This window comes from Notamacropus eugenii, chromosome 5 (assembly GCF_028372415.1).
Source record: "Notamacropus eugenii isolate mMacEug1 chromosome 5, mMacEug1.pri_v2, whole genome shotgun sequence".
NCBI classification, from domain to species: Eukaryota; Metazoa; Chordata; class Mammalia; order Diprotodontia; family Macropodidae; genus Notamacropus; species Notamacropus eugenii.
The window spans coordinates 452,427,491-452,453,660 of NC_092876.1; the positions used below are offsets into that span (position 1 = coordinate 452,427,491).

At 40.6% G+C, this 26,170-nt stretch overlaps 1 protein-coding gene across 2 annotated transcripts in view; it reads right to left on the bottom strand.

Annotated features, from left to right (window-relative positions):
- The window catches only part of PDK3 (pyruvate dehydrogenase kinase 3), a 110,231-nt gene that overhangs the window by 45,416 nt on the left and 38,645 nt on the right, over window positions 1-26,170 (bottom strand). For both annotated transcript variants that reach the window (XM_072615242.1, XM_072615241.1), the window contains exon 3: window positions 2,123-2,194. In XM_072615242.1, coding sequence (XP_072471343.1) covers window positions 2,123-2,194 — 72 coding nt within the window. The remainder of the gene's footprint in view (window positions 1-2,122; window positions 2,195-26,170) is intronic.

A 26,170-nucleotide genomic window follows, 5' to 3' on the forward strand; every position in this document is an offset into this window, starting at 1 on the left:
ATAGTCGTGTACATTTATTGCTTAAAATTAATTTTATGTTGAAACATCAATATGAGGTATAATAATAACTTGAAAACAAAGTTCTACAGCTTACAAAGCTATTTTCACATACATATGCTTTGCAATTCTTTAGGCTGCTCCAATTTCAGTAACATTACTTCAGTACTAAATTGACTTCCAGAAATTTCCTTTGGCAGAGCCATGGCAGAAATCTTCCATATCACTATTTATCAACACCGTGTTGCCCCTTGCCAAAATCATCAAGCTAATCTTCTGTATTTTCCACAACAACAAAGCCTATATCTGCAAGTGAATTCTGAAATCTGTTGCACAGTTTGGAATAGGATAACTAAAAAAGAAATATCAGAAAGTATTAGAACTTTCTAATCCTATGTTCTAGAAATACAGACCCACATCCTAAAAATATGGAATTACTGAATTCCTTTTTGGCCTTTGATAAGTAAGTTTTTCTTCGATTTTGTGAGACAAAGTTCCAGGTTTCAGTTCAATTTTCACCAAAAATTCAAAGAAGAGTTTGAAAAGGCAGTTCTATCAATGGTACTCTGGTCTAATTCTTATTTTCAACTAAACAAGATTGGATTAGAGACTTATCAGAAAAAAAACAGCTGTTAGGAGGGCTGCAAAGAACCTCAACATGATGTTATACGTCAATCTATAACTGTGTCTAAGCAAATCAGTCAGCCCTGAAGTCAACCATTTAATTCCCAAGAAGTCATAAAACCAAACAAATCAAAGGTTAGGAGGAGGAAGCTGCCACCTGAGAACTAAATATCGGGTTCAGAGATACTTAAGGACTGTGAGGACAGATACAAATTAAATACACTGTCCAATACTTTATGAGAACATTACGCGGAAAGATCCTTAATTATTTTTGTATTTGAATGGAGAGCAAGGTCAAAGGACCCAGCAAAATTTAATAAATGAATCAGAAAATAACTAACAGTCAGCTCTCTGACAGAATTTGACAATTAAATCAGTGCTGTATACTGGAAGAAGGAATGCACTGGACCTGAATTCTGACCCAACAACTTTCATTAACTAACTCCCTACAATGAAAAGAGCGAGGAGTCTGGAGAGCCTGCTTTTAGTCCTGACTCTTCACTTACTACGTCGTGTCAGATAAGTCACTGAATAGCTTTGGGTTTCCATTCCTCATCTGCTAAATGAGAGAGTTTGGCTAGGTGAGCTCTAAGGGTCTTTTCAAGTATAAGGATTCTAAGCTCCTAAGATTCTACCAATCTTTACCGGACTTTCCTAAACCACAAGGCCACTAAATTCACATTATATCACTACGCAAAACAAGCTTATGCTTCAAAAGTAAAACAATTACCTTGATAAAAGATGAAAAACATACATAACTACGTACAAGTAGGAACCATGAAGAAGCGTATGGCAAAGTACTTGAGCTAGAAGGGAAGTCAGAGATAACCAAGTCAAGTCTGGTCCCCTTGTTTTATATTACAGCCAAGGAAACTTAAGCCCCCAAAAGTGAAGCCACTAGGTAGGTGAGAGTGGCAAAGCCAGTTACTAACAGAGAAAGAACTAAACCTGAATCAGGCTAATTTCAAACGTAGCGCTCTTTCCAACGCACTGAACCCTAACAGAGGAAACTGAACAAACAGGCAGCTTTTCCTTGAAAAAGTCCACCATACGCACTTCTGGAACCAAGATGAGTACTGATGAGCTTCTCTCACCCACATGCAAGCGCACTCGAACAGAACAGACTTTAAAATCCAACGTGGAAATTAAGCTCTGGGAAGTAAAGTCCTTTCACAGTACACACAGAACACTTCCTTGTTAGAACCACCACTAGGTGGCACCGGAATTCAAAGCAGACAAAAATTTCTGTTGGCTATTTTCTTTTATCATTATATACCAAATACTAATTCTACTCTGAAGCGTAAGATGAGTTGCTCTAACTATTCTTTAGTACTGGTTAAATTTTCAAACTCAAATGAAGAAATCTCCATGCTGAATATCTATAAAAAAATGAGTTTTCCTTTCAGTTACATAGGACTTGCTTACTAAAGACACAGATTCCGTGAGCTCACTCCTTTGCTTCCACATCGTTACCTTCAGGTTATTACAATGCCATACTTACTCATCCAAAACTTGAGGGTCCTCGGGGCTCTTATTTTCATATTCTAGAAGTTCAAGAAAGCTTTGCATGTACCTAGAAAATGAAATGGAGATGACAGTGGTAACTGAAGTTATAGCTGCACTATAAAAGCAAACCTCTCTGGAAGGCCAACCTTCTTCTACTGGGACAGTCCTCTCCTTTCTTCTAAATGAAGAACGTGCTGTACGGCATAATCATCATTGGGTGAGTATGTCGTAAAGGGGAATTTCTGTTCAGGAATGGACTGTCCAAGATCCAATACTGAAGTTCTGTGGGAGTCAAATGAGCTGTGTTCGATATGTGCAGCATTCCTGATCTCAAATCAGCAGGTTAGACTGGTAATACATGCAAAGATGTTTGCATAAAAAGGAGACATAACCCCAAAGACAATCTGTAATTTAGCCCTCTTCACTGCTCCTACTTTATTTAAGTCCAGTTCCCTCCGTAAATGGAGAGCAAAGGTGTCCAACAGAGAAGGATGGGGGAGCACTGAGATGAGAGGGCCGACCCCCACCCCTCAGTCTGAGATCAAAGTTTTGGAGCCAAACGCATGAGCGGATGTTTCTGAAATCACAGTAATGCACAGCAAAAACGTCCTGAAGATTAAAACCAGTCCCTCGTCACTGAGGGTGAAAGAAGCAAACGTACTTCCAATCTAAAGGAAGCATTCATTAACTGGGGAAGGAAAAAGGACAAAGACAAAAAGGAGGAGGGTCAAAGCCCTCCGAACCTGGGGAAGCAGCAGCTGGAAGGTCTGACCATGGAGAGAGAATGAGACAGTCACCCCGGGCACTGACTAAGTCACGGGGTAATCAAAAGCTATTGTGCCAACTTTAAGAACCACAGCAACAGAGAAATGGAAATGAAAACAACACTAAGACAGGACTAAAACCCATCAAATCAGAATGGATATATGAAGTGGGAATAACGAATACTGGAGCTGTACAAAGCTGTTAATATTCGTATACCGCTGTTGGTAGAACGTGAATTAAGCCCATCATTCTGGAAAACTTTGGAATTATGCAAAAAAAGTGAAACTTATTTGAGTATTTTTGGTCACATTTTAAGCTCCAAATTGCCTCCCTCCCTCCGCACGCTGCACTAGTGACCACCATGGGGGTGTGTGTGTGTGTGGGGGTGAGCGGGGGTGGGTGCGTGGGGGTGGATGTGTTGTTATATATGTCTATATACATGTGTACACACACACACACACACACACACACACACACACACACACACACACACATCAGAACAGATAGGTTCTTTTCCTTTCTCCCCGATCACCTTGGGCAACAGACCTAACAGGGGTACTGCAGCTTTATAACTTTGGGGGCATAATTCCAGATTGCTCCTCAAAATGCTTGGATCCCAGTTCTACCAACAGTGTAATTAGTATCCCAATTTTTCCACATCCTCTCCGAAATGTGTCATTTTCTCCTTCTAACATTTTAGTCAATCTGATAAATGTAAGATATTTCAAAATTGTTTTAATTTCTGTCAATAATAATCTAGAGCATTTTTCATATAACTATCTATGATTTTGATTTCTTCATTCAAAAACTGTCTTTCTATCCTTTGACCATTTATTAATTGGAGAATAAGTCATGGTCTTATAAATCTGAAAAAGTTGTCTGTATATATTTGGGATATGAGACCTTTATCTGAGAAACAGTCTATAAAACTCTCCTCTCCCTCCAATTTCCTGCTTTCCTTCTAATCTTGACTATGCTGGTTTTATCTGTATAAAAAAATATTCATTTAATGTAATCAAAATTATCCATTTTACTCCTCACAATGCCCTCTACCTCTTTTTATTAGTAAATTCTTCTATTCATAAAGTCCAATAGGTAATATATTCCATGTTCTTCTATTTTCTTATATCTCCTTTTATATTTATACGTAGGTCATATATGCACTTAGACTTTATCGAGGCAAGCGGTGCAAGATAACGGTCTATAACCAATTTCTGCAAGACTGCTTTCCAGTTTTTCCAAAAAACTTTTGCCAAATTGTGAATTCTTACTTCTAAACACTTGTCAAACACAAGATTACTCTCATTACTGTGTACTATATGTCTACTCTGTGTCACTGATCCATCTCTGTTTCTCAGCCAGTGTCAGACAGTTCTGATAATTACTGCCTTAAAATACAGCTTAAGGTCCGGTCCTGCTAAGCCTTCTTTCATGTTTTTCTCATCAATTCCTTTGATATTCTTGACCTTTTATCTTCCAAATGAATCTTATTATTTTTTCTAGCTCAATAAATTAATTTTTGGTAATTTGCTGTGATGGCATTAAATAAGTAGAAGAGTTTAAATAGTCATTTTTATTATACTGGCTCTGTCCACCAATAATTATTATTTCCCTGATTATTTAAATCTGACTTTATGTGTGTAAAAATGTTTTCTCATTATGTTCCTGTACTCCCTGGGTTTGTCTTGGCAGGTATATCCCAAGAATTCTGTACTGTCTACAGTTACTTTAAATGGGGCATCACCTACTACCTCTTCTTATAGGGTTCTGTTGGTGCCATTTAGAAAAGCTAAGGATTTATGCGGATTTATTTTATATCCTGCTGCTGTGCTAAAAACTCTTCATTATTTCAACTGTTTTAGTTGAATCATGAGGATTTTCCAAGTATATCACTGTCACGTGCTAGGAGACAGAGTTGTGCTACCTCACCGCCCATTCTAATTCTGTTTCTTCTCTTATTGATATTGCTGGTATTTTTAATAAAATACTGAATCATGCTGGAGGTGACAGGCATCCTTGTTTTACTCCTGATTGTAGTGGGAAGGCTTCTAGATTATCTTCACTACAACAACGTGTACCGATGATCTTAGGTGGGTGCTTCTCAGCATTTTAAGGAAGAATCTGTGGATGCCTACGCTTCCAAGTGTTTGAACAGGACTAAGCGGTGCATTTTGTGAAAAGCTTTATAATCATCCTTCTTGTGACTGACATTGTTACGTTGATTATATTCAGTTTTCTTCATGTTAAGCCAATCCTGCATTCCTGGTATAAATCCAACCTGGTCCACAATGAATGATCTTTGTGACTGATACATTGTTGCAGTCCCCTAGTCAGTGTTTTATTTAGAATGTCTGCATCCATATTCATTAACGAAAGTATTCTATTATTTTCTCTGCTTTTGCTCTCCCAGGTTTAGGTATCAGAAAGGACCATATTTATTTCATAAAAGGAGTTTGGTAGGATTCCTTCTTTGACTATTAATACAAACAATTTATTTAATATTGGAATGATCTTTAAATGTCTAACTGAATTCATCTGCAAATCCTTTTGGTCCTGAGGCTTTTTTCTTAGGAAGGTTATTTTTGGCTTGTTCAATTTCTTTTCCTAAAATAGGTTTATTTAGATATTCTACTTCCTCTTCTGTTAATCTAGGAAGTTTATCTGCCATTTCATTTAAATTGTTAATTTCTGGGCATATAATTGAGCAAAATAACTTGTGTTTTTATTTCTTCTTCATTAGTGGTATAGTCACCCTTTTCGTTTTTGATACCAGTGATCTGGTTTTCTTCTCCCTTTTTTAAAAATCATATTAACCAATGGTTTATCTAATTTTTTTCATAAAAATCAACTCCTAGTCTTATTTGTTAATTCAATTGTTTTCTTACATTCAATTTTATTAATTTCACCTTTAGTTTTTAGGATTTTCAATTTGGTGTCTAACTGGGGCTTTTGAGTTTGTTCTTTTTCTGGTTTTTAAGAGCTGCTTGCGCAACTCAATGGTCTGCTCGTTCTCTATGTTACTGACGTAAGCATTTAGAGATAAAAAAATTTCCTGATTGCTGCTTGTGCTGCATCCCGTAGGTTTTGGCATGTTGTCTCATTATTGTCATTCACTTGAATGCAATTATTTATTATTTCTATGACTTGTTCTCTAAATCCGGTCATCCTTTAAGATGAGGTTGTTTAATCTCCAATTTTTATTCTATGTCCATGGTCCCTTACCAAACATACTTTTTATTGCCTTGGGATTGAAGATGCAGTCAATGTCTCTGCTCTTCTGCATTTAACTAGAAAGTTTTTATGTTCTAATACATGTTTAATTTTGGTAAAGGTGCTACGCACCACTGAGAAACTCCTTTCTCTTCCCATTCAGTTCTCCCCAGATAGCTATCACAACTGCATATCTAAGACTCAGCTCACCTCCCGGACTTCTTCCTTATCTATATTTTGGTAATTAGCTTTATCGAGCTCTGAGGGAGGAAGGCTCAAGTCCCCACTATTACAGTTCTGCTGCTTCCACCTATAATTCAGTTAGCTTTTCTTCAAAAATCTGAATGCTGTCTCATTTGGGGCATAGTTTCCCTATTTATCTTTTAATTAAGTCTATTTTAGCTCTAACTTTGTCTGAGATCATGATTCCTAACCCACCTTTATTCTTACTTTACGTGCATCTCTCATCTTTAAATGTGTTTCTTGTACACAACCTATTGTCAGGTTCTGTTCTTTAATCCATTCTGACACCTGAATGTTGCATTTTGTCAAAAGCCTTTTCTGCATCTGCTGACGGAATCATTTACTGTTATCACTGATGCAGTCATATTAATCACAGTAAGACTTTCAGGGGCCAGTTCACCTCATTCCCATTCAAAGTTGTAATCACTGCTTGTGCATTTCCCTCCACTCCATTTTTCCTCTTTACCCGTCTTTCCCTTTTTTTTACCCTATTCCCCCTCCAAAGTCTAATTTACTTCTGATCACTGACAGGCCTCCTAGGAGCTCCTCCCTTACCCTTTCATCTTCCTCTCTTTCTAAAACTCCTTCCCTTATCCTGTGTCCCTACCTTCCTATGTCCTGATCTATAAACCTAAGACTCCTTCTCTCATTCCCCTCTCCTTCCTGTTTCTCTCCAAGTTAAGAAGTCTTCTATAATCTTCTAGACGCTGTTATTCCCGTTTTAACCCAATTCTGATGAGAATAAGATTCTCACACTAGCAGCCCTCCACTGCCCCCTGGATCCACTGTGAGCTCTTCCATTTACACTCTATGTATGTATGTACGTGTACATATATGTGTATGTAAATAAAATAAAATAAAATAACTGTTCCATAATACCTCCCCCTACCCAATTTTGGGTTTAGGATCATATATTCAAGCTCAACACCAAGCTTTCTACCTACACATTCTCTTTCAAGCTACCCAAGTAATGAGAACATTTTTAAGAGCTACTGATAACTTTTTCCTATATAAGAAGTAAACCACTGGATCTTATTAAACACCTTCTAGTTGGTCTTTAATGTTTACTGTCTTATGCATCTCCTGATCCTTTTAAGTCAAATTTTCTATTTGGTTTTGGTCTTTCCTTACAACTACCTCAAAGTCCTTTAATTCATTAAATATCCATTTTTATCCCATGCAGGATTACACTCAGCTTTTCTGGTAACATTTTCTTGGTCGCAAACCCAGCTTCTTTGTTCTTTGAAATATAACGTTCCATGCCTTTTAATGTAGAAACTGCTAAATTTTGTGTTATCCTAGCTGCAGCTCCACAGTATTTAAAATTTTTTCATACTTGTTGGCAATATTTTTTCCTTGACCCGGGAGCTTCAAAACTTAGCTGTAACGTTCCTGTGAGTTTTCATCTTGGCCTCTCAAGTGATGGTGAGTGTGTTTTTTCGATTTTTATTTTACCTCTAATTCTAAAACTTAGGGCAATTCTGCTTAATAATTTCTTGACTCTTGAAATCTAGACTCTTTTTTTAATCATAACTTTCAGGTAGTACAAGGGCTCTTACACTGTGTCTCCTTGATCTGTTCTCCAAGTCAGTTGTTTTTCCAATGAGATGTTTCACACTGTCTTCTTTTTGTTTCATTATTTTGATTTTATTTTATTATTTCTTGGTGTCTTGTGACATCATTAGCTTCGTCTTGCCCAATTTTTAAGTTTTAAGGAGTTATTTTTCTTCCATAAATTTTGCATCTCTTTTTTTCAAATGGTTGACTTTCATTTCTTTTTTAAAAATTCCTCAAGTTCTCTTTTTCAATTTTTAAAGACCTTGGAAGCTCTTCCAAGAACTGTTTTTGGACTTGTGACTATTTGACATTTTTCTTTGAAGCAAAATTACCTCTTTTAACTTTACTATCTTCTTCTGAGTTTGAACCCGGATTTCTCTATTGCCACAGTAGTTACATATGACTGGGACATGTCTGCTTTCTCATCTTTTATTTTCTTTTAAGCAGCTTATTTCTTGGCTGTTTACTTTGTATTCGGTTCCAGTCCTGAGGCGTGAGGGATAAGGTCTCAGACTTCAGGTATTTCATGCTGTTGCCTGACCTAAGGCACACTTCTCAAACCCCTGAGCCAGAATCAGGCTCCCTAGCAATGCTGTGTCATCACAAATGCTCTTACTTCCTGTGGCCACTCCTATGGCTGCAAGCTTCAGCTCACCCCTCTGCCCTGGAACCAAAACCAGAGACTCTGCTCTCCTGTGAGTTCCCACCATCAGCAGGGTCCCTCAAGCCTTTCTCCTCACCCACAGCCACAGCCTAGTCAGCTTACCTGAGTTCCATGTCCAGTGCCAGCTGAGGGCCCTTCAATCTTCCCTGGATCATACCTCTGACCCCTCCACTGCCTGTGGGTGAAAGTTCCTTCACCTGAGGGTGCCACCCTACACTGCTGCCTCAGGGTCTGTCTGCTGTTTGTGCTATGTGCCTGGAGGCATCTGTACTTCAATCAAGCTAGATGATCACCCCAAGAGGTCCTCCTGAACAACTGCTTTACCCCAACTTTTAATTATTTCTGCCACTCAAAATTCATGTTCAGGCATTGTTTTAAATTGTTTGGGGAGGCCAGGTAATTTCGTTCCTTATTCTGCCATCCCAGAATATTTTTGTTCAAACTCTACGTTACTCTATGAACAACAGTCCCACTGCTGGGTTTACAGGAGGTGAGAGACAAAACAAAGATCCCCTGCGTACTCAAAGATTCAAAGAAGCATCACTCGTATTAACAAAAAGTGTGTGCTCATCCAATGAGAAACGGCTGAACAACGGCGGTCTGCCTAGGTCATGGAGACGTGCTAGGCAGAGGCGTCAAGAATGAAAAGCAGAAACAAAATCAGTTAGTTTTGTTGAGGTTCAGTTGTTTCAGCCACATCTGGCTCTTCATGACCCCACTTGAGGCTCTCGTGGCAAAGATGCTGGAGTGGTAACTTCTCCTGTGTGTTCTAGAGATGAGGAGACTGAGGAAAAGAAGATGAAGTGACTCACCCAGGGCCACCCAGGCAATGCTAAAGAGGCGTCTGAAATCGTGAGACCAGTCTTCCTGACTTCAGGCCCAGCACTCTATCCACTGTGCCACCGAGCTGCCCCACATGAAGATTACAATGACACAAATTAACGAAACAGTAAAAGAAAACAGGATTTAAGACAAATACGAAGGCCAGTGTTGTTCCAGATGAATGATATTAAAGTATGATACCCTTCTGAATGAGTGGAATGTTACACATAATGCCAATAATTTTGCTTGATGTTTTTAACAGAAAATTACTTTTGGGAAGCAATAAATGCATCTCATTTTAATAGGACCAATGTCCTTTTTATTTAAAAATTTTAAACAAAGCAAACAGCAGAGAAGATATCGATGTCAAAAGCCAGTAGTACCATGCAAACGCTCCTGCAAAGTTCTAAAAATGCACTAGAACAAAGTGTAACAAGGAAAACTACAGAAAAGGCCATAAACTCCTCCATTCCATTGAGGACAGCACAAAGAGGCTGCCAGGAGCCTGCAGGTGATCCAAGTGTAGACAAGGTACAAGAGGAAGAAGATTGTGGTAGCAGGATTTTGGCCCTGGCCAATTAAACCAGCAAAAGACGGAGCCAGGCCCCTATCTCCCCTGCACAAAAAGACAGGTAATTGTGCTTGCCTGGGGCTTTTCTAGAGGCTTGAAGCTAGTACCATGATAGCAGACAATGAAGCAAACAGCATATGGAGCCAGTGACATACCCAAGTGTACCAGTAATAGAAGGGCACAGGGCCAGCACACTGGGCAGACAGCCCACTCCGGGGATAAAGCGAGATGGGTCTAGCATGCAGTCCATGCCTTGCACTCTATGGACAAAGCAGGGAGCCCTGCAAAGACCTATAATTAGCACGATCTTCCACAATTAATTGGGGGTTGTTAGGGCCACAACAGGAGACATGATGAACTGATAGTTGGGGTCTGTGAAAGGACTAGAGGGCAGACATGGGCTGAGGCTAAAACCAACACTGGGCAAAAAGTTCCAGAAGCCAGGAGTTCTGCAGAACATAGTCCTAGCCACCCCAGACTACAGAAGGAACAAGACACCCAGCAGGTCCTGACTATTCATTCCAAGAACATGTGATGAAGAAGAGTCTGGTCGTAGCACCGAATCCTAATGAAATACTAGGGGTAAAGAGAAACTCATGAAAAATCCTCGAAAAGTAATGACACAAGTCTAAGTAAAGACTCAGAAAAAAGAATGGCCCAACAAGTCCCTTCATGAACCTGACCCTTATCTGAACACAGGCAAAGGATTGCTGAATACACGAAGAGCTTGGTGTAGAAATTCATTAGATTCAACAGGAGAGCATGTATGGACAGGAGAGGAAAGGAAAGGTGCGATAAGAAGGGCGTAACATCAGAGGGTGGGTCACAAATGCAGGCACAAAAAAGAAAAATACAAAGGATAAAATGAGGATCTGAGTGAAGTGAAGAGGGGGCAAAGAAAACATGGTTAGACGACTGACTCCACTGACTCCAGAGCTCCGGCTCGGACCACCTTCCTTTGAACTACCTTCTAAGTAAATGGGGGAGAGGAGTAACGAAGACAAAAAATACAAGAGGACATGGTGGAAGGAAATACATGATCAAAATAATGTGAATGAAACTAACTCACCTACCAGACACAGGAAGGTAGCACAGAGAAAGCAGAATCCCGCCATCTGCCATTTACATGGAAGCGTATTTGAAACATAAAGATTCCTGCACAAGTTTGAAATGAAGGGCTAGATAAAGGTTCGTTAGGCGTCAAGCAAAATTTAAAAAAAACAAGGATAAGCAATCACAGTCTCAGGGTAACAGCAAAAACAGGTACAAAAAAGCAAGAAAACAACATTATTCTTAAAGGCTCAATAGATTAATAAAATATTATCAATACTTATCTACCATCTGTCAAAATATCTAGGTATTTAAAGAAAAGTTAATTGTATTCCAGGGAGAAATAGCAAAACGAATAGCTGGAACCTCAATACGCCCACAATTCAGAATCAGACAAATCCAGCGAAAAGAAATTAGAAAGAAGTTAAGGACCTGAGCCATAGGAAGTGATATACATATTTATCAGCTGCGCGTGGCACCTTTATAAAAACTGATCATTTGCTAGAGCGTAAAACCAGATGGACTAAAGAAAAATCCTTTACTGACTGTAACAAAATGAAAGTCATTATTGACAAAGGACCGTTGAAGAAAAGATTCAATACCAAATGGAGACTAAATAAATATACTTAAAGACCGAAGAGGTGGACAGCAGAGTGGATTACAAACCTCCAGTATGCTGTTTACAAGAGACCCGTCTGAAGCAGAGACACACAGGGCAAAGACAGGAGGCGGCAGGAGCTGAAGTAAATAAAAGCAGGGATCGCAACCCTGTGCTCCGAGCAAAAACAGAAACAGACCTCATAAAAGAGCTAAGAAAGGAAACCGTATCTTGCCGAACAGTGCCACAGACCACGAAGTCCTATCAGTATTAACATATTAGATACGTGTGCACGTATGTATGAGCGTGTAGACTCACACATTATACCGTCTAAATTTTCGAAGCGTTACAGGAGGAAATACATAACAAAACTAGACCAGTGAGGGCCTTCAATTTTTCCCTCTCAGAGCTAGATAAATAACCAAAAGTCAACAAGAAGGAAGAAGTTAAGGAGGTGAATGAAATTCTGGAAAAGCTGGATATGACCGATCTCTGGAGAAGAGCAAATGGAACCTACATAAGATTGCACGCTGTCTTGGGGAGGGAGTGGGAAGAGAGCGGGGAAAATCTAAGATATATGGAAGTGACTGTCAAATGCTGAAACAATTAAAATAATTTTTAAAAAAGGAAAGCAAATGGGAATAGAAAGGAATATACATTTTTCTCAGGGGTACATGGCACCTACACAAAAATTGACTACGTATTAGGACATAAAAACCTTCCAAATGTAGAAAAGCAGAAATAGTAAACACATCCTCTTCAGATCATAATGCAATAAAAATTGCATTCAATAAAAGGCAATGAAAAAGAGATTAAAAACCAACTGGAAATTAAATAATCTAGTCCTAAAAAATAAGTGAGTCAAAGAACAAACCGTACAAACAATGGATAACTTCATTAAAGAAAGTTACAACCACGAGACACCATAACAGAACTTGGAGATGTAGCCAAAGTGATGCTTAGAAGAAATGTTATTTCTCTAAGCGGCTACATCAATAAAATAAAGAAAAAATAGGTCAATGGATTGGCACGCAACTAAAAAAAACCAGGAGAAGAACAAATTAAAAATCAAGTTGGAAATCCTGAAAATCAAAGGAGAGGGTAGTACAACTGAAGGTGAGAAAACCATTGAACTAATAAATAAAATCAGAAGCTGGTTTTCTGAAGAAAACAAAACCAGTAAAATAGACAAAGCATTGGTTACTTTGATTAAAACAAGAAGAAAATCAAATTGCTAGTGTCAAAAATGAAAGGTGTGAATTCACCAACAATAAAGAGGAAATGAAGACAACCGTTAGGAGTTATTTTGCCAATTATATGCCAATAAATTTGACAATCTAAATGAAATGAATTCATATCTACAAAAAGATAACCCAGATTAACAGGAGAAGTTAAATATTTAAATAACTCAACTTTAGGAAAAGAACTGGAACAAGCCATCAACAAACTTCCTAAGAAAAAATTCCCAAGACCAGATAGATTCACAAGCAAATTCTACCAGACATTTAAAGAACTAATTCTAATACCATATAAACTATCTGGAAAAATGGGCAAAGAAAGAATCCTACCAAATTCCTTTTACGACACATGCATGGTGCTAATACCTGGGCCAGAAGAGTCAAAACAGAAAGAAAAACATAGACCAGTTTTCCTCGTGACTATTGGAGCACAAATTTTAAATGTATCACCAGGATCACACATTACGACCAAGTGGGACTGACACCAGGAGTGGTTCAGTATTGGGAAACCGTCAGCATAACTGCTATATCAGTAACAGAAACAGCAGAAATCATGGGAGTCTCTCCAGCACGCATTCTCTGTCATGGGGACAAGCCAGAGCCTTCCCAGCACAGTCGGGGTGCAGCGAGGATGCCCATATCACCCGTTATTTAATATTGTATTACAGATGTTAGCGATAGCCACAAGGGAAGGAAAAGAAACGAAAGGAATGAGAATGGGCCAGGAGGAGACAAAACCATCACTCTTTGAAGATGACATTCCTGGAGAATCCACTAAAAAACTACTCGAAAGGTGCAGCATACAAAATCAAGCCTTTCTCCATGCTGCCGACAAAACCCAGCAGCCAGAGCTAGAGAGAAGCTCCACCTGAAACAACTGCAGACAGCACAGAATTCTTGGGAGTCGGGAGCTGTGCAAACAAACTAGAGAATGCTTTTCACACCAATAAAGTCAGATCGACACAATCAGAAAACATTAACTGCCCATGGGCAGGCTCAAACGACAATTCTACCTGAATTAATCCACTTACTGCGTCAAACCAATCAAACTATCAACAAATCATTTTATAGAGCTAGAAAAAAATAATAAAATTCCCCTGGAGAACAAAGGCACAGGCAGATCTCCAACCGCATCCCACCCCGGCGACTATCCAGGCAACCCGTGCTGGCTAAGAAACATTGGGGGGTCAGTGGAGCACACTGGGGCCACAGCAGCCAAGCAAATGACACTGAATCAGCTTTCGGGGTCACCGCCACTCGTGAAACCACATCTGTTTCTAGCTCCCCTTTAGTGTGGTCTCCCCCACTAGACTGTAAGCTCCTCTAAGGGCAGGCACACCTTTCTTTTTGCTGTATTTGTACTGCCTCTGCTTAGCACAGTGCCTAGCACATAATGAGAGTTTAATAAAATATTTTATGTATCCATTTATTTCTGCTGTTGAACTTTTTTTTTGACTGTACCAAGGACTTTGCTGGGAGTATTTTTTTCTCTTTTACGTCTTCAATAGCCGTGACTCCTGGAAAGGGCAGAGGCTGCAGCATCTCCAGAGGCAGCTGATCCCTTGAATGACAGGTGAAGGGAGGCAGGGTGGTGGCAAGGTCAGAGCACTAGGCCACACTGCTTTTGCCAGGGCTTACTTGCCTATCAGCGGCTGTCGGTTGGAACAGTAAGCTCCCTCTTGTTCAATGAAGGTGGTTTCCCTTAACGACGGTTGCAGGGACCAGGCTCTAAGTAGCACTGGTGATCTGGGACCTGTCTCGGGGCTCCTGGCTTTAGGGTCCTGCGCTGTCTCCACTAGGAGATAAGAAGAAATGGTGAGTCTCATCTCACTTACTTGGCACCGGGAGGACATGTGCAAGCAGCACAATGACCAAATACAAAACGGCATCTCTGCGGGGATGGAGATGCTGGAGAATTAAGCAGCATGTGGTGAGTGACTGTGCACACCTGACGCGAAAAATGCCCATGAAGGAGAAATACAGGCGGCCTGTTCACTCAGTAACCCCCAAGCTGCTCCCAGGAAGAGAACGGTGTGACTGCAAAAGCTGAACGTGCTGGAGTTGGAACCCTAAATCCTACCGTAGCATCAGACAGGAGGCCTGAAGTCACTCACTCTCTACAGGGCATAAACAACATCTCCTCTGTGCTTCTGTTTCCTAGTTTGGGTGTAAGGATAATATTGCTAACTCACAGGAATGTGGTGAGCAACAAGGTAATTAGGGAAATGATAAAAAAGGATGTATGTCATCTGTGCTTATTATACAAGCATGGTGTGCACAACTGGTACAGCAACATCCGTATTTTATAGGTAAGGACGCTTTTTCAGAGCTATCGAGGTGGCCCTTGGGTTTGGTACTTCTGTAATCCTGATACCGCTGGATTTTTATTTACACCGAAAAACCTAGTAAGTGGGGCAGGGTAAGATAAGGGGAACCAAAACCACAGCCTAATAGATCTTACTGACTTTATGCATAGCTTTTACAACGTTTTTTGTTTACCTAGAAATAAGAAATAATGTCCAGATTCACAAGGTGCCAGTCATTCATGCAGCTCTAGTCTTAAACGTCTGGTGGAATCATGGCATGCATAAAAACAGCTTTAGACTGGACTGACAGTTGTGCCTAGTGCGGACACTGGGCAACTGACTCCAACTCTTCCGTAGTGTGCAAGGTATGGCAATTGTTGAGCTGCGGGAAGAACAGGGAGAAGGAGCTCTTAATCAGCTCTAAATGTCATTTGTAAAAGGAGAACTGGATGATTTGTAAATTCTTTCTTTCCAGAATAACATTCTCTGTTTTGCCTTCATTTCAAATTATCAACAACAACACTGAGAGCTAACATTTCTATAGTGCATGCTATGTGCCAAGCACTTTACAATTATAATCTCATTTGATCCTTAAAACCACTCTGGGTTCTATTACCCTCATTTTTAAATTGAGAGAACTGAGGCAGAGAGATGAAAGTACTTGCCCAGGATCACACAGTTAGTAAGTGTCGAGACTCTTTTTTTCAATTTGCAAAGTAATTTCCAATTCTGGAATGAACTGATCCAAAAGAAGAATTGATAGCTAACGCTGTCAGAAACTGCATTATGACTTCAGCAGTCTCCGATCATCTAGACAGTGAGTGATTTCTGCCACGTCACTGGCGTGACTTTCTCTGCAACCTAGAAATCAAGCATGTTCGTTCATGAATGATTCATTCTGAGTCCTAAGAATTCATTACTGAAGCATGACTATTGGACGGATGCCCCATGTTTTTCACTAACGTCAGTCTACTCCCCACCAACGTCTCCTGGCACAAGTTTAAAACAACTGCCTATTTTTACTTCTCCCTGCATCTAAAAGTCTCCCATTCTCAATGATTTTGCCCATATGCATTCTCACTGTTTCACACGCATTACTTTCTCTCACTCTGCTATCAACACCACCTAAGGTTAGGGCAGGACAGACAGGTCAGGTGCTGGGCTTGCAATTTCAAAGCACTGTTTTCTCCTCACAGGGATGCAGCCATGCTTGGTATCATGGGATCTGTGAAGGGCAAGCTTGTCAGCTCTTAAATCCCTATTATGCACTCTTCTCTTTCTTTTCTGGGGGCGTGGGGGGAAGACTGAATGTCTTTATTGGACAGTAGGAGCGTGCTGGTAAATAAATGTTCAACACTGACTGGGGAGGGGAGGATGAACTCAACACACTTTTAACCTTCATCTGAACTATCTACATTTTCTCAAGTCTAGACAATTAACAAAACAATAAGTCGTGATTCGTAGCTTTTTGAGCTGCACATACACTAAAAATTTATTTAACTATCAACTCTCAGTAGGAGCCGCCCCAGCATACCCTGATAAATACCAGATAAATACATAGGAAAAGTTAAGTACAGTAGGTAAACAAATAACTGAGAAAAATCTGCAGGAACTTTCCCTAACAAAAGCCTGATATACAAGACACACTTTGGTGTCGTTGCTCAGCATCTCAGTTGTGTCACGGCCCATTTGGGTTTTCTTGGCAAAGACACTAGAGTGGTTTGCCATTTCCTTCTCCAGTTCATTTTACGGATGAGGAAATTGAAGCTAACAGAGGTAAGTGACTTGCCCAGGGTCACACAGCTAGGAAGTGTCTGAGGCCAGAGTTCTTGACTCCAGGCCTGGTACTCTATCCATGCTACCCATTCAAATACATATAGGGAACATATTTTTTCTTATTATTAGGGGTGTGGAAGATTTTTCATTTGTTTGAATTATTGTTATTACTGTTTTAAGATCAAGTCTCCCTACTTTTCCTAGGCTAGAAATGCAGACCACTCAGAGGCCGATCCCGCTATTGAACAACACAGGAGTTGGACCTGCTCCATTTCTGACATGGGCTGGTACACCCGGAGAGACCCCTGCTCCTGGAGATCCATCACGCTGCTGCCAGATTTGGTGGAGACACCTTGTCAGCACAGCCTTCCTGAAGTCCAGAACTCCCAAGTTCAAGCAATCCACCAGAGTTACAAGCATGGGCCACCACGCCTGGTTAGTACATGCTTTAAAGGATTTTTAAAAAATACATTTTATTCAGTCTTTATATCACCATTATTCCAACCTCACTTCTATCAGACTCAACCCTTCTCTTGTGATAAAGTGATACAATCACACAAAAACACTACATCTGACAATGCAGACATTATGCATGCCCTCGGGGTTCCTGCTTTCCCGACTTTATCCCCCATTCCCTCCTCCTTTTCTAGGTCTGTCAATAACTATTTATTAAGCACCTACTATGTGCCAGCCAGGCACTAGGCTAAACACTGGACCTATGGAGAAAGGCAAGGGCCAAGGAGCTCGTAGCCTACCGAGAAAGAGAAATGAAAGCCCTATGTACAAACAAGCCACATACAGGACAAACCAGAAGAACCAACGGAAGGAAGGCACTAGGATTAAGGGGGAATCAGAAAAGGCTTCCAGTAGAAGGTGAGACTTTAGCCAGGAATTAAAGGACGCAGAGATAAGGACAAGCACTCCAGGCAGGGGGGACCAATGCTGAAAAATGCCTCAGTCAGGAGAGGGCAGTCCCTAGTTAAAGGAACAGCAAGGAGACCGAATTAGAGCAAATGGTGGAGGAAAGGAGGCTGTGAGGTGTAAGAAGACTACGGTGGTATGGGGAGAGGGGGGGAGGAAAGGACAGATTGTGAAGAGCTGTCATCACCAAACGGGATTTTATATTTGATCCTGGAAGTGAGAGGAAGACACTGGAGTTGACTGACCTTCTGGCATGATCAGACCCACACTTTAGGAAGTACTTCGACAGCTGAGAGGAGGACAGACTGGAGTGGGAAGAGGTGAGGCTGGGGTGCCAAACAGAAGGCACTGCAGTAGTGTAGGGGTGAGGGTATGAGTGCCTGAGCCAGGATGAGGACAGGGAGGTGACGATCCCATCTTCTACCACCTAGCCTTGGACGCTTCCTCTCCACAATCTTCAATCTCTCCCTATCAGCTTATTCCCACCTTATCTGACCTTTCTGTACTCTAGAATTAGGGATTTATCCTCCCTTTCACAACACAAATCTTGGAAAAAACTGCCTACATTCACTGCCTCAGACTTCCAACAGGATTGGTTAACCCAAACTGATCTCTCCAGTTATTGATCTTGTATATCCCAAATCCAGCAGCCCCTTCTCGACCTTTCAGCACCACCCTACCCTGTCTCCCAGGTGCTCTCTCGCTTCTCCCCCAACCTGCCTGACGGCTCCTTCCTCAGACAGGACGGATCATCATCCATGTCACACACTCTAACTCCGAGGATGCAGCCCTAAACTCTGTGCTGGGTCCCTTCCTGGGTCTCCCCTCTGTTCTCCGTAATTCTCTTGGTAACTTCACACGATGGCACATCTAATTATTCAGCAACCGAATTCCTGGGCATTTCAAACTGCACGCCCCTTAGTTACCTTAAACTCATTATGTCTAAAACACAAGTCATAATAGGATGCTCTGAAAGTGCTCTGACTAAATCCCTGACAGAAGCTAATTTCTTGACATTCTTTTTCCTAAAAGCCAAGGACTCTATACGCATACATTTTCTACTTTACTTGAAGGTTCTGCTTAATAAAGGCTTAAAGTCTTCATCATTTATCACGAAGTCTTGTAACATGCTATTTCATTATGGCTGTACTTTAGAAAAAAATCATTCAAATGTTATAAGCAAATCTAAATAACAGCTAAATGAACTGGATATAAGAACGAATGCTTGGTGAATCTCTTAATTATAAATAATTGCCATTAGTAGAGGATTAAAGAATTTCAAAGTAACCTCTAATAAGCTTCAAAATTCACATGTAACTGCTCTCTGCCATGAAAAAATCCATTTTAATCCTTGCGAACCTTACTACAGAAGTTACAAACTCAACTTTGCAGCCAACTCTTAGATACATTCAGTCTAAAACTACAGATAAGATAATAATTTCTTTTCTGTCAAATTTGTCCACAAAGAATTTTCATAAAACAAAAAAATCAAAACATGATGAGTGACATTTTTCTAAGTCAGCATCACCCTAAATCAGGAAAATTCTTAACCCTTTTTGTGCCACGGACCCAGTCTGTGAACCCCTTCTCAGAACGTTTTTAAACTCATAAAACAAAACATATAGAATTGCAAAGCAAACCAATTATGCTACAATAAGCTTATCAAAATACTTGTAAAAATTCCATAGACCTTCGTTAAGAGCCCTGGGGTTTAAGATGTTCAAGTATCCTTTTTTTGGAGTAAGTCACTAAAAGAGAAACAAAAGAATAAAAGAATAGGGGGGAAAAGGAAAAAAATAGATCTACTCGTATGGTTCCCAGAATGACAATTCATTCCGGGAAAGCACTGTTATTAGGTAAATAACTCAGGGGCCAAAAATAGCCACGAATTTCACAGTATCAGATAATGAAGGTTTTGGACCTCTATACCAAGAGAATGAATGCTGCCTGTCATACAAGTTCAGGGTAGTAAAACAAACAAACAAAAAACCCCTTACCTCATTAGTCCCATTAAAGTGGCAACTACTGTCTCCATTTCACAGAGCTCAGGTACTTTTCAAGTGAGATACTACATACTCTTAGTACAACAATTCCTGGCAAGGGTTTGTGTGGCCACAAAAATCCCCGGGACTTCTTACTACTTTGGGAAGACAGCAAACTAACTGGAGGAACTTTCAAGGAAAAAGAAAAGAGAGGGCAGGGCAGCTGGCAGTTGTTCCACAGCAGCAGGTTAGCAGGGGCAACAGCAGCCAGTTCCCTTAGTATCGTGAGAGATGATTTCCCTGTAAATGGGCAAACCAGAAGACGTGTGCGACTGCTTACACTGCACTTCAGGCCCTCACCGGAGAGGAACAAGCTAGTCAGGCCAGATTTAATAATGTTTCTGTGGTCAACACTGTCCTTCCATCCTGGTGCCCCTGTTTGGGGCATGAGGCCACAATGACTTTCTCCGAGGAAGGAGAGGGATTTTTTCCAGTGTCGGGCTGGAAACTCAACCTCCAGGCCACCGTCAGGAGCTGTGCTCTCTAACTTGGGGAATAAGCACGAGCCATTCATAATTACTCTTCTCCGTGGTTTAGTGCAAAGAATTCAGTCCCTGTTTTGTAAATCTACTCACAGACGTGGGCCAAGGTTACACAAGAATATGACTTCATTTATGCCTTAAGGAACCTTAAACTATGCCTTCACAAAAAAAAAAAAAAAATTAAGTCATTAAAGAAAATGTTTAATTCTTCAAAAAAAAGTTCTGATACTTTTGTTTCTATGTGAGCCTTCCTTTCCAAATACATCCCTACCCTCTCCCATACGGAAATATCAATCTCTCTGGGTGGGCAACAAGGAATGCAAGAACAACCAACAAATCCACAAAGTATGGCAGAATATTCCGCATCCAAATCCACCCCCCCCAGCCTCCACAGAGAGGAAGGAGCACCCTTGCTTCTCTCGTCTTTGCGGTCAAGCTTGATGACTGTAATTACACAGCTTTCGGTTTTTCTGGTCAGTGGCATCATTTCCATTAGACTGCTGCAGACCCTGTATGTATTGTCTTCCTGTTTCCGTACTTTGTGCCGGTTTCTATACATCCATCTCTATAATCTTCGTCTTCGTTGTATTTTATGGCACAGTAATACTCCATTACACGCATGCATACCATCAGTCATTCCTCCCCAAACAGGAATCTTTGTTTTAAGTGCTTTGCTACTACGAGAAGTCTTGCTCTGGACATATTTCATGATGAGATTTATCTTTCCATTTCTGACATAACTGGCAATACACGGCCCGCAGGGGGACATCTGGTTCAAACGCCATGGCCATTTTAGCGGCTTTTATCATCCTAATCTGAAACTGGTTTCCAGGAAAACCCGCCAATGCACAGCTCCATCCACGTTGTATCAGTGTTCCTGTCTTTCCGTACAATCATATAACACTAACTATTCCCATACCTTTTGTCATCTCAGCCAGTGTGCTAGATAGGAAGTAAAACCTCAGAGTTCTTGTGATTTGCAGTTCACTGATTAATGTGATTTTAGAACAATCCTTTATAGGTTTGCAATTCTCTTCATAACTGTTCCTATCTGCCGACTTATCTATTGGGTAACTGTTCTTAGTGCTGTTTGTTTTATGATATACTTTTACATGTTCCTTAGACATCCTGCATGTCAGGGTCTTATATGAGATATCTGACATAAGAATTTTTCCTAAGCAGCAGCTTCTCTTTTTATCATAGTTGCAGTGATTTTGTCTATGCAAACGCTTTTCAATTTCATGCAATCAAAATTACCTATTTTATCTTCCGTAATCACGTCTAGCCCTACTTTGGTTAAGAAGTCTGTAGAAATCAATTTCCAGGAGCCAAGACAGCAAAACAAGCAATAAACCAGTGCAACTCTCCTCCTTTTTCACCTCTGAACAACCATAAAACAAAAGTGCCCTGAAGCAAACTGTAGAACAGCAGAACCAGGACAAGATCATTATGAAAGATCCCTCTCACTCGGGTGACAGGGGAGAGGGCAGCCCAGGAAGGGAAGCATCTGAGGAAGCCAGCAGCAAGCTCCATACCAGCAGAGCAGCAGGAGATCCTGAGCCCCAGTGTAACGGAGCAGGCAGGCACCAACACCAGGACTCCTAATGTGCCTTAGCACAGCCAGAGGAACCAGTAGACTCCAGCTCCAAGAACTGCCACATGCTTTAGTGTGGAGCTCAGCAAACAGGTAGCCTCCAGTGGCCAGGACTCCATTTCACATGCTTCAGCAAAGCCCTGGGCTAAAGGATAGATGCCTATCCTGCAGGTGCCTAAGCAAACAGGCAGCTGCCAGCAAGCACCCACCCAGCCACACTTCAGTGTAACCACAGGCAAACAGGAAGCCTCATAAGGCCTGACCAAATGTATTTCAGTGCAGCCCCCAAGAAAGTGGAAACAACCTATCAGGCCTCCACACACACCAGATACTACCAGCTCAGCAGCAGGCAAGCTGCTAGACCCCTACAAACTCCAGCAGCACCAGCCAACCCCCATCTCATGCCCACAGTACAGCACTAGTCTCGAGGGTCCCCCATGGGCCTCAGGACAACGTCAGTGCAGCACCAGGTAAACAGCCAGGGTCTGCAGCCATGAGCACAAGAAGCCTGAGTCAGTGTCCTTTTTACTCTGAGACCAGAGCTCCAATTTAAAAGAAAGAACTGAGGACAAAAAAAGAGAGAGAAAAAAGGGATAAGCAGAAAACAACAAAAAAACCAATCTGACCATAAAAAGTTATTATGGTGACAGGAAAGGTCAAGACACAAAATCAGAAGAGGACAGCAATGCCAGAACACCTCTGGGAAAAACCCTAAAGAAACATGGGAAGTGATGAGTCCAGGAAGAACTTGTGGATGAGCTCAAAAAGGAGCTTAAAAATCACATAAGAGGTAGAAGAAAAATGGGGGGGAGGGGGGGATGAGAGCAATGAAAGAGAAAACTACTTACAAAGTAGAACTTGCTAGATGAGAAGGAGACCAAAAGCCATGGAAGAAAGCCACTTCTTAAAACGTACAACTGGCCAAATGGAAAAGAAAGTACAAAAGCTAACTGAGGAAAACAACACCTTAACAGTTAGAATTGGGCAAGTGGAAACTAATGAATCTATGCGACATCACAAACCAATCAAATAAATTCAAAAGAATGAAAAAAATAGAAGAAAACGTAAAATACCTCACAGGAAATAAATACAGCACAGACAATATCAGAACCGCTGGATGACCTGGAGGTCATAATCCAAAGGAGGATCTGGACAGCCTCTTTCAAGAAATTATCAAGGAAAACTGCTCAGCTGTCCTGGAACCAGAAGGCAAACTAGGTATTGAAAGAATCCACTGATCACCTCCTGAAAGAGATTCCCGACCCCCAAAAAATCCCCAAGGAACATTATAGCCAAATTTCACAACTATCAGGTGAAAGAGAAAATGCTACAAGTGGCAAGAAAGAAACAATTCAAATGCTTAGGAGTCACACTCAGGATCACACAGGACCTGACAGAGGCCACACTAAAAGATCAGAGGTCATGGAATGCGATATTCCAGAGGATAAAGGGGCTAGGATACAACCAAGAATCACTTGTCCAAGAGAAAAAAAATGGTCATTGAATGAAATAGAAAGATTTCAAACTTTCATAAGGAGACAACCAGAACTAAACCAAAAATCTGACCTTCTCATATCAAAATCTAAGAGAAATGATAAAAAGGGGAAAGAAAACATAAGGGATTCAGTAGAGCTAAACCGTGGGAAGATGATACTTGTAATTCTTAAAAAGTGCATCACTAACAGTACAGATAGGACTATACCCAGACAGAGGGCACAAGTATAAGGTGAATTGGAGGAAAAGACATAAAAAAATGAAGGGATGAGAAAGAGGAGTACAAAGGGTACAGAAAGAAAGGAAAGGCAGAATGGGATAAACCAATTCACATGAAGAGCTGAGAAGACCTTTTATAATGGAGGAGATGAGGGGGAGTGATGGGCATTCCTTGAACCTTCTTCTCATCAGTATTGGCTCAAAGAGGAAATAACATACACACTCAGTTTACCCAACAGGAAAGTAGGAGATGAGGAGACTAAGAAAGGGGGGCAGAGGTGGGGACTGAAAGAAGGGAAGTCAGATCAGGGGAGGTGGTAGACAGAAGCAAAACACTGGTGAGGTGGGAAAGGGTGAAAGGAGAGAGGACACCCAGGAGCAAGGCTAGGATGGAGGGAAATAGACAGGTAACAGTCATAACTGTGAATGTAAATGCGATGAACTCTCCCATAAAATGGAAGTGGATAGTGAAGTACATCAAAACCCAGAATCCTACAATATGCTGCTTACAAGAAACTTACCTGAAGCAGAGAGATACACACAGAGCAAAGGTAAGGGGCTGGAGCAGAATCTACTATGCTTTAGCTGAAGTAAAAAAAGCAGAGCTAGCAATCCTGATCTTAGACAAAGTAAAGGCAAAAACAGACCTCATTAAAAAAGATAAGGAAGAAAACTACATCTGGCTAAAAGGTACCACAGATAATGAAGAAATCAAATCACAAGATCAAGGAATAGTCTACCTGTCAGATCTACAGGGAAGGGAAGAATTCTGGACCAAATAAGAGAGAGATCTCTACGAAATGCAGATTGACAATTTTCATCATATTAAATTGAAAAACTTTTGTACAGGCAAAACTTACACGACCAAAATTAAAAGGAAAGCAGAAATCTGGGAAACAATCTTTACTGAAAATGTCTGATAAAGGCCTTGTTTCTCAAATATACAGAGAAATGAGTCAAATTTATGAGGATACAAGCCATTCCCCAACTGATAAATGGTCAAAGAATATGAACAGGCAGTTTTCAGAGGAAGATATTAAAGACATCTACAGGTACATAAAAGAAAGCTCTAAGTAACTTTTGATTAGAGAAATAAAACAACTCTGAGGCACCACCTCACACCAATCAGATTGGCTAATATGACAAAAAAGGAAAATGATAAACATTGGACGAGATTCAGGAAAACGGGGACCCTAATGCACTGCTGATGGAGTTGAGAACTGATCCAACCATTCTGGAGAGCAATGTGGAACCACGTCCCCAAATCAACCAAACTGTGCATACCCTAGCAACACCACTACTAGGTCTGCAGCCCAAAGAGATCCCAGGAAAGAGAAAAGGACCTAGATGTGCAAAAATATTTAGAGCAGCCTTCTTCATGGTGGCAAAATGTTGGAAATGAGGGGATGGTCATCAATTAGAGAGTGGCTGAACAAGCCATGGTATATGAATGCAACGGAATACTATTGTGCAACAAGAAATAATGAACAGGCAGATTTCAGAAAAACCTGAAAAGCCTTGTACGAACTGGTGCAAAGTGAAATGAGCAGAACCAGGAAAACAGCTACATAGTATCAGCAACACCCGTGGAACGATCAACGGGGAATGACTCGGCACTGCTCTGCAACTCAATGATCCAAGACAAATACAAGGGATTCATGAAGGAAAATGCCCTCCGTATTCAGATAAAGAACTGATGAACTCGGAATGCAGCTTGAAGCATATTTTTTTCACTTACTTTAATCTTTCTCACGCTTTTTTTTTGCCTTCTGATCTGTTTCTCCCTCTAAAGCATATCAAAAATGCCTGCCATTTCTGGAAGAGGGGAGGGAAGGAGGGAGAAAAATTTGGAACTCAAAATCTTGTAAAAAATGAATGCTAAAAATTTTCTTGATATGTAATTGTGGGGAAAAAAGAAAATACTATTTAACCCCTCCTCTTAGTCTCATTTTTCTCATCAGCAACATGAGAGAGTTGGACTGCATGGCCTCTCAGGTCCCTTCCAGGTCTAAATATAAGATCGCTGAAGTATACGGGGAAGAAAAAATTAATGGATTATCTGCCAAGAGAACTTTGGGGTTGGCTCTATTGTTAACTAACTATTCATCTGAGTTTACTTTAACAAGCAACAACCTCAATGGACCTCAGTTATTGTGGAACTTCCTCACCTATAAAAATAAAAAATAAGGGTACTAAACTAGATCATTTCTAAGATACCTTTCAACCATAAAACGCATACATGTAAAGTCAGTATCTGTTCGTACTCAACAGATTGTCTTTTTGATTTCCTCTATTCTCTAAAATGCTTGGAACATTATTACTCAGTGGACCACCAAACATTTAACTGGAAGTAAACAGAAAATGTAAGCCTGAACAATTTCCTACTGCCTAAGGAACCGGATTCCCTAATTCTAAGCACTGATTTCATTTTGTCTAGAAAACATCCCAAATCACAGCATTTCTGCTCTCTCTCAAGCCCAGATTCATTTTC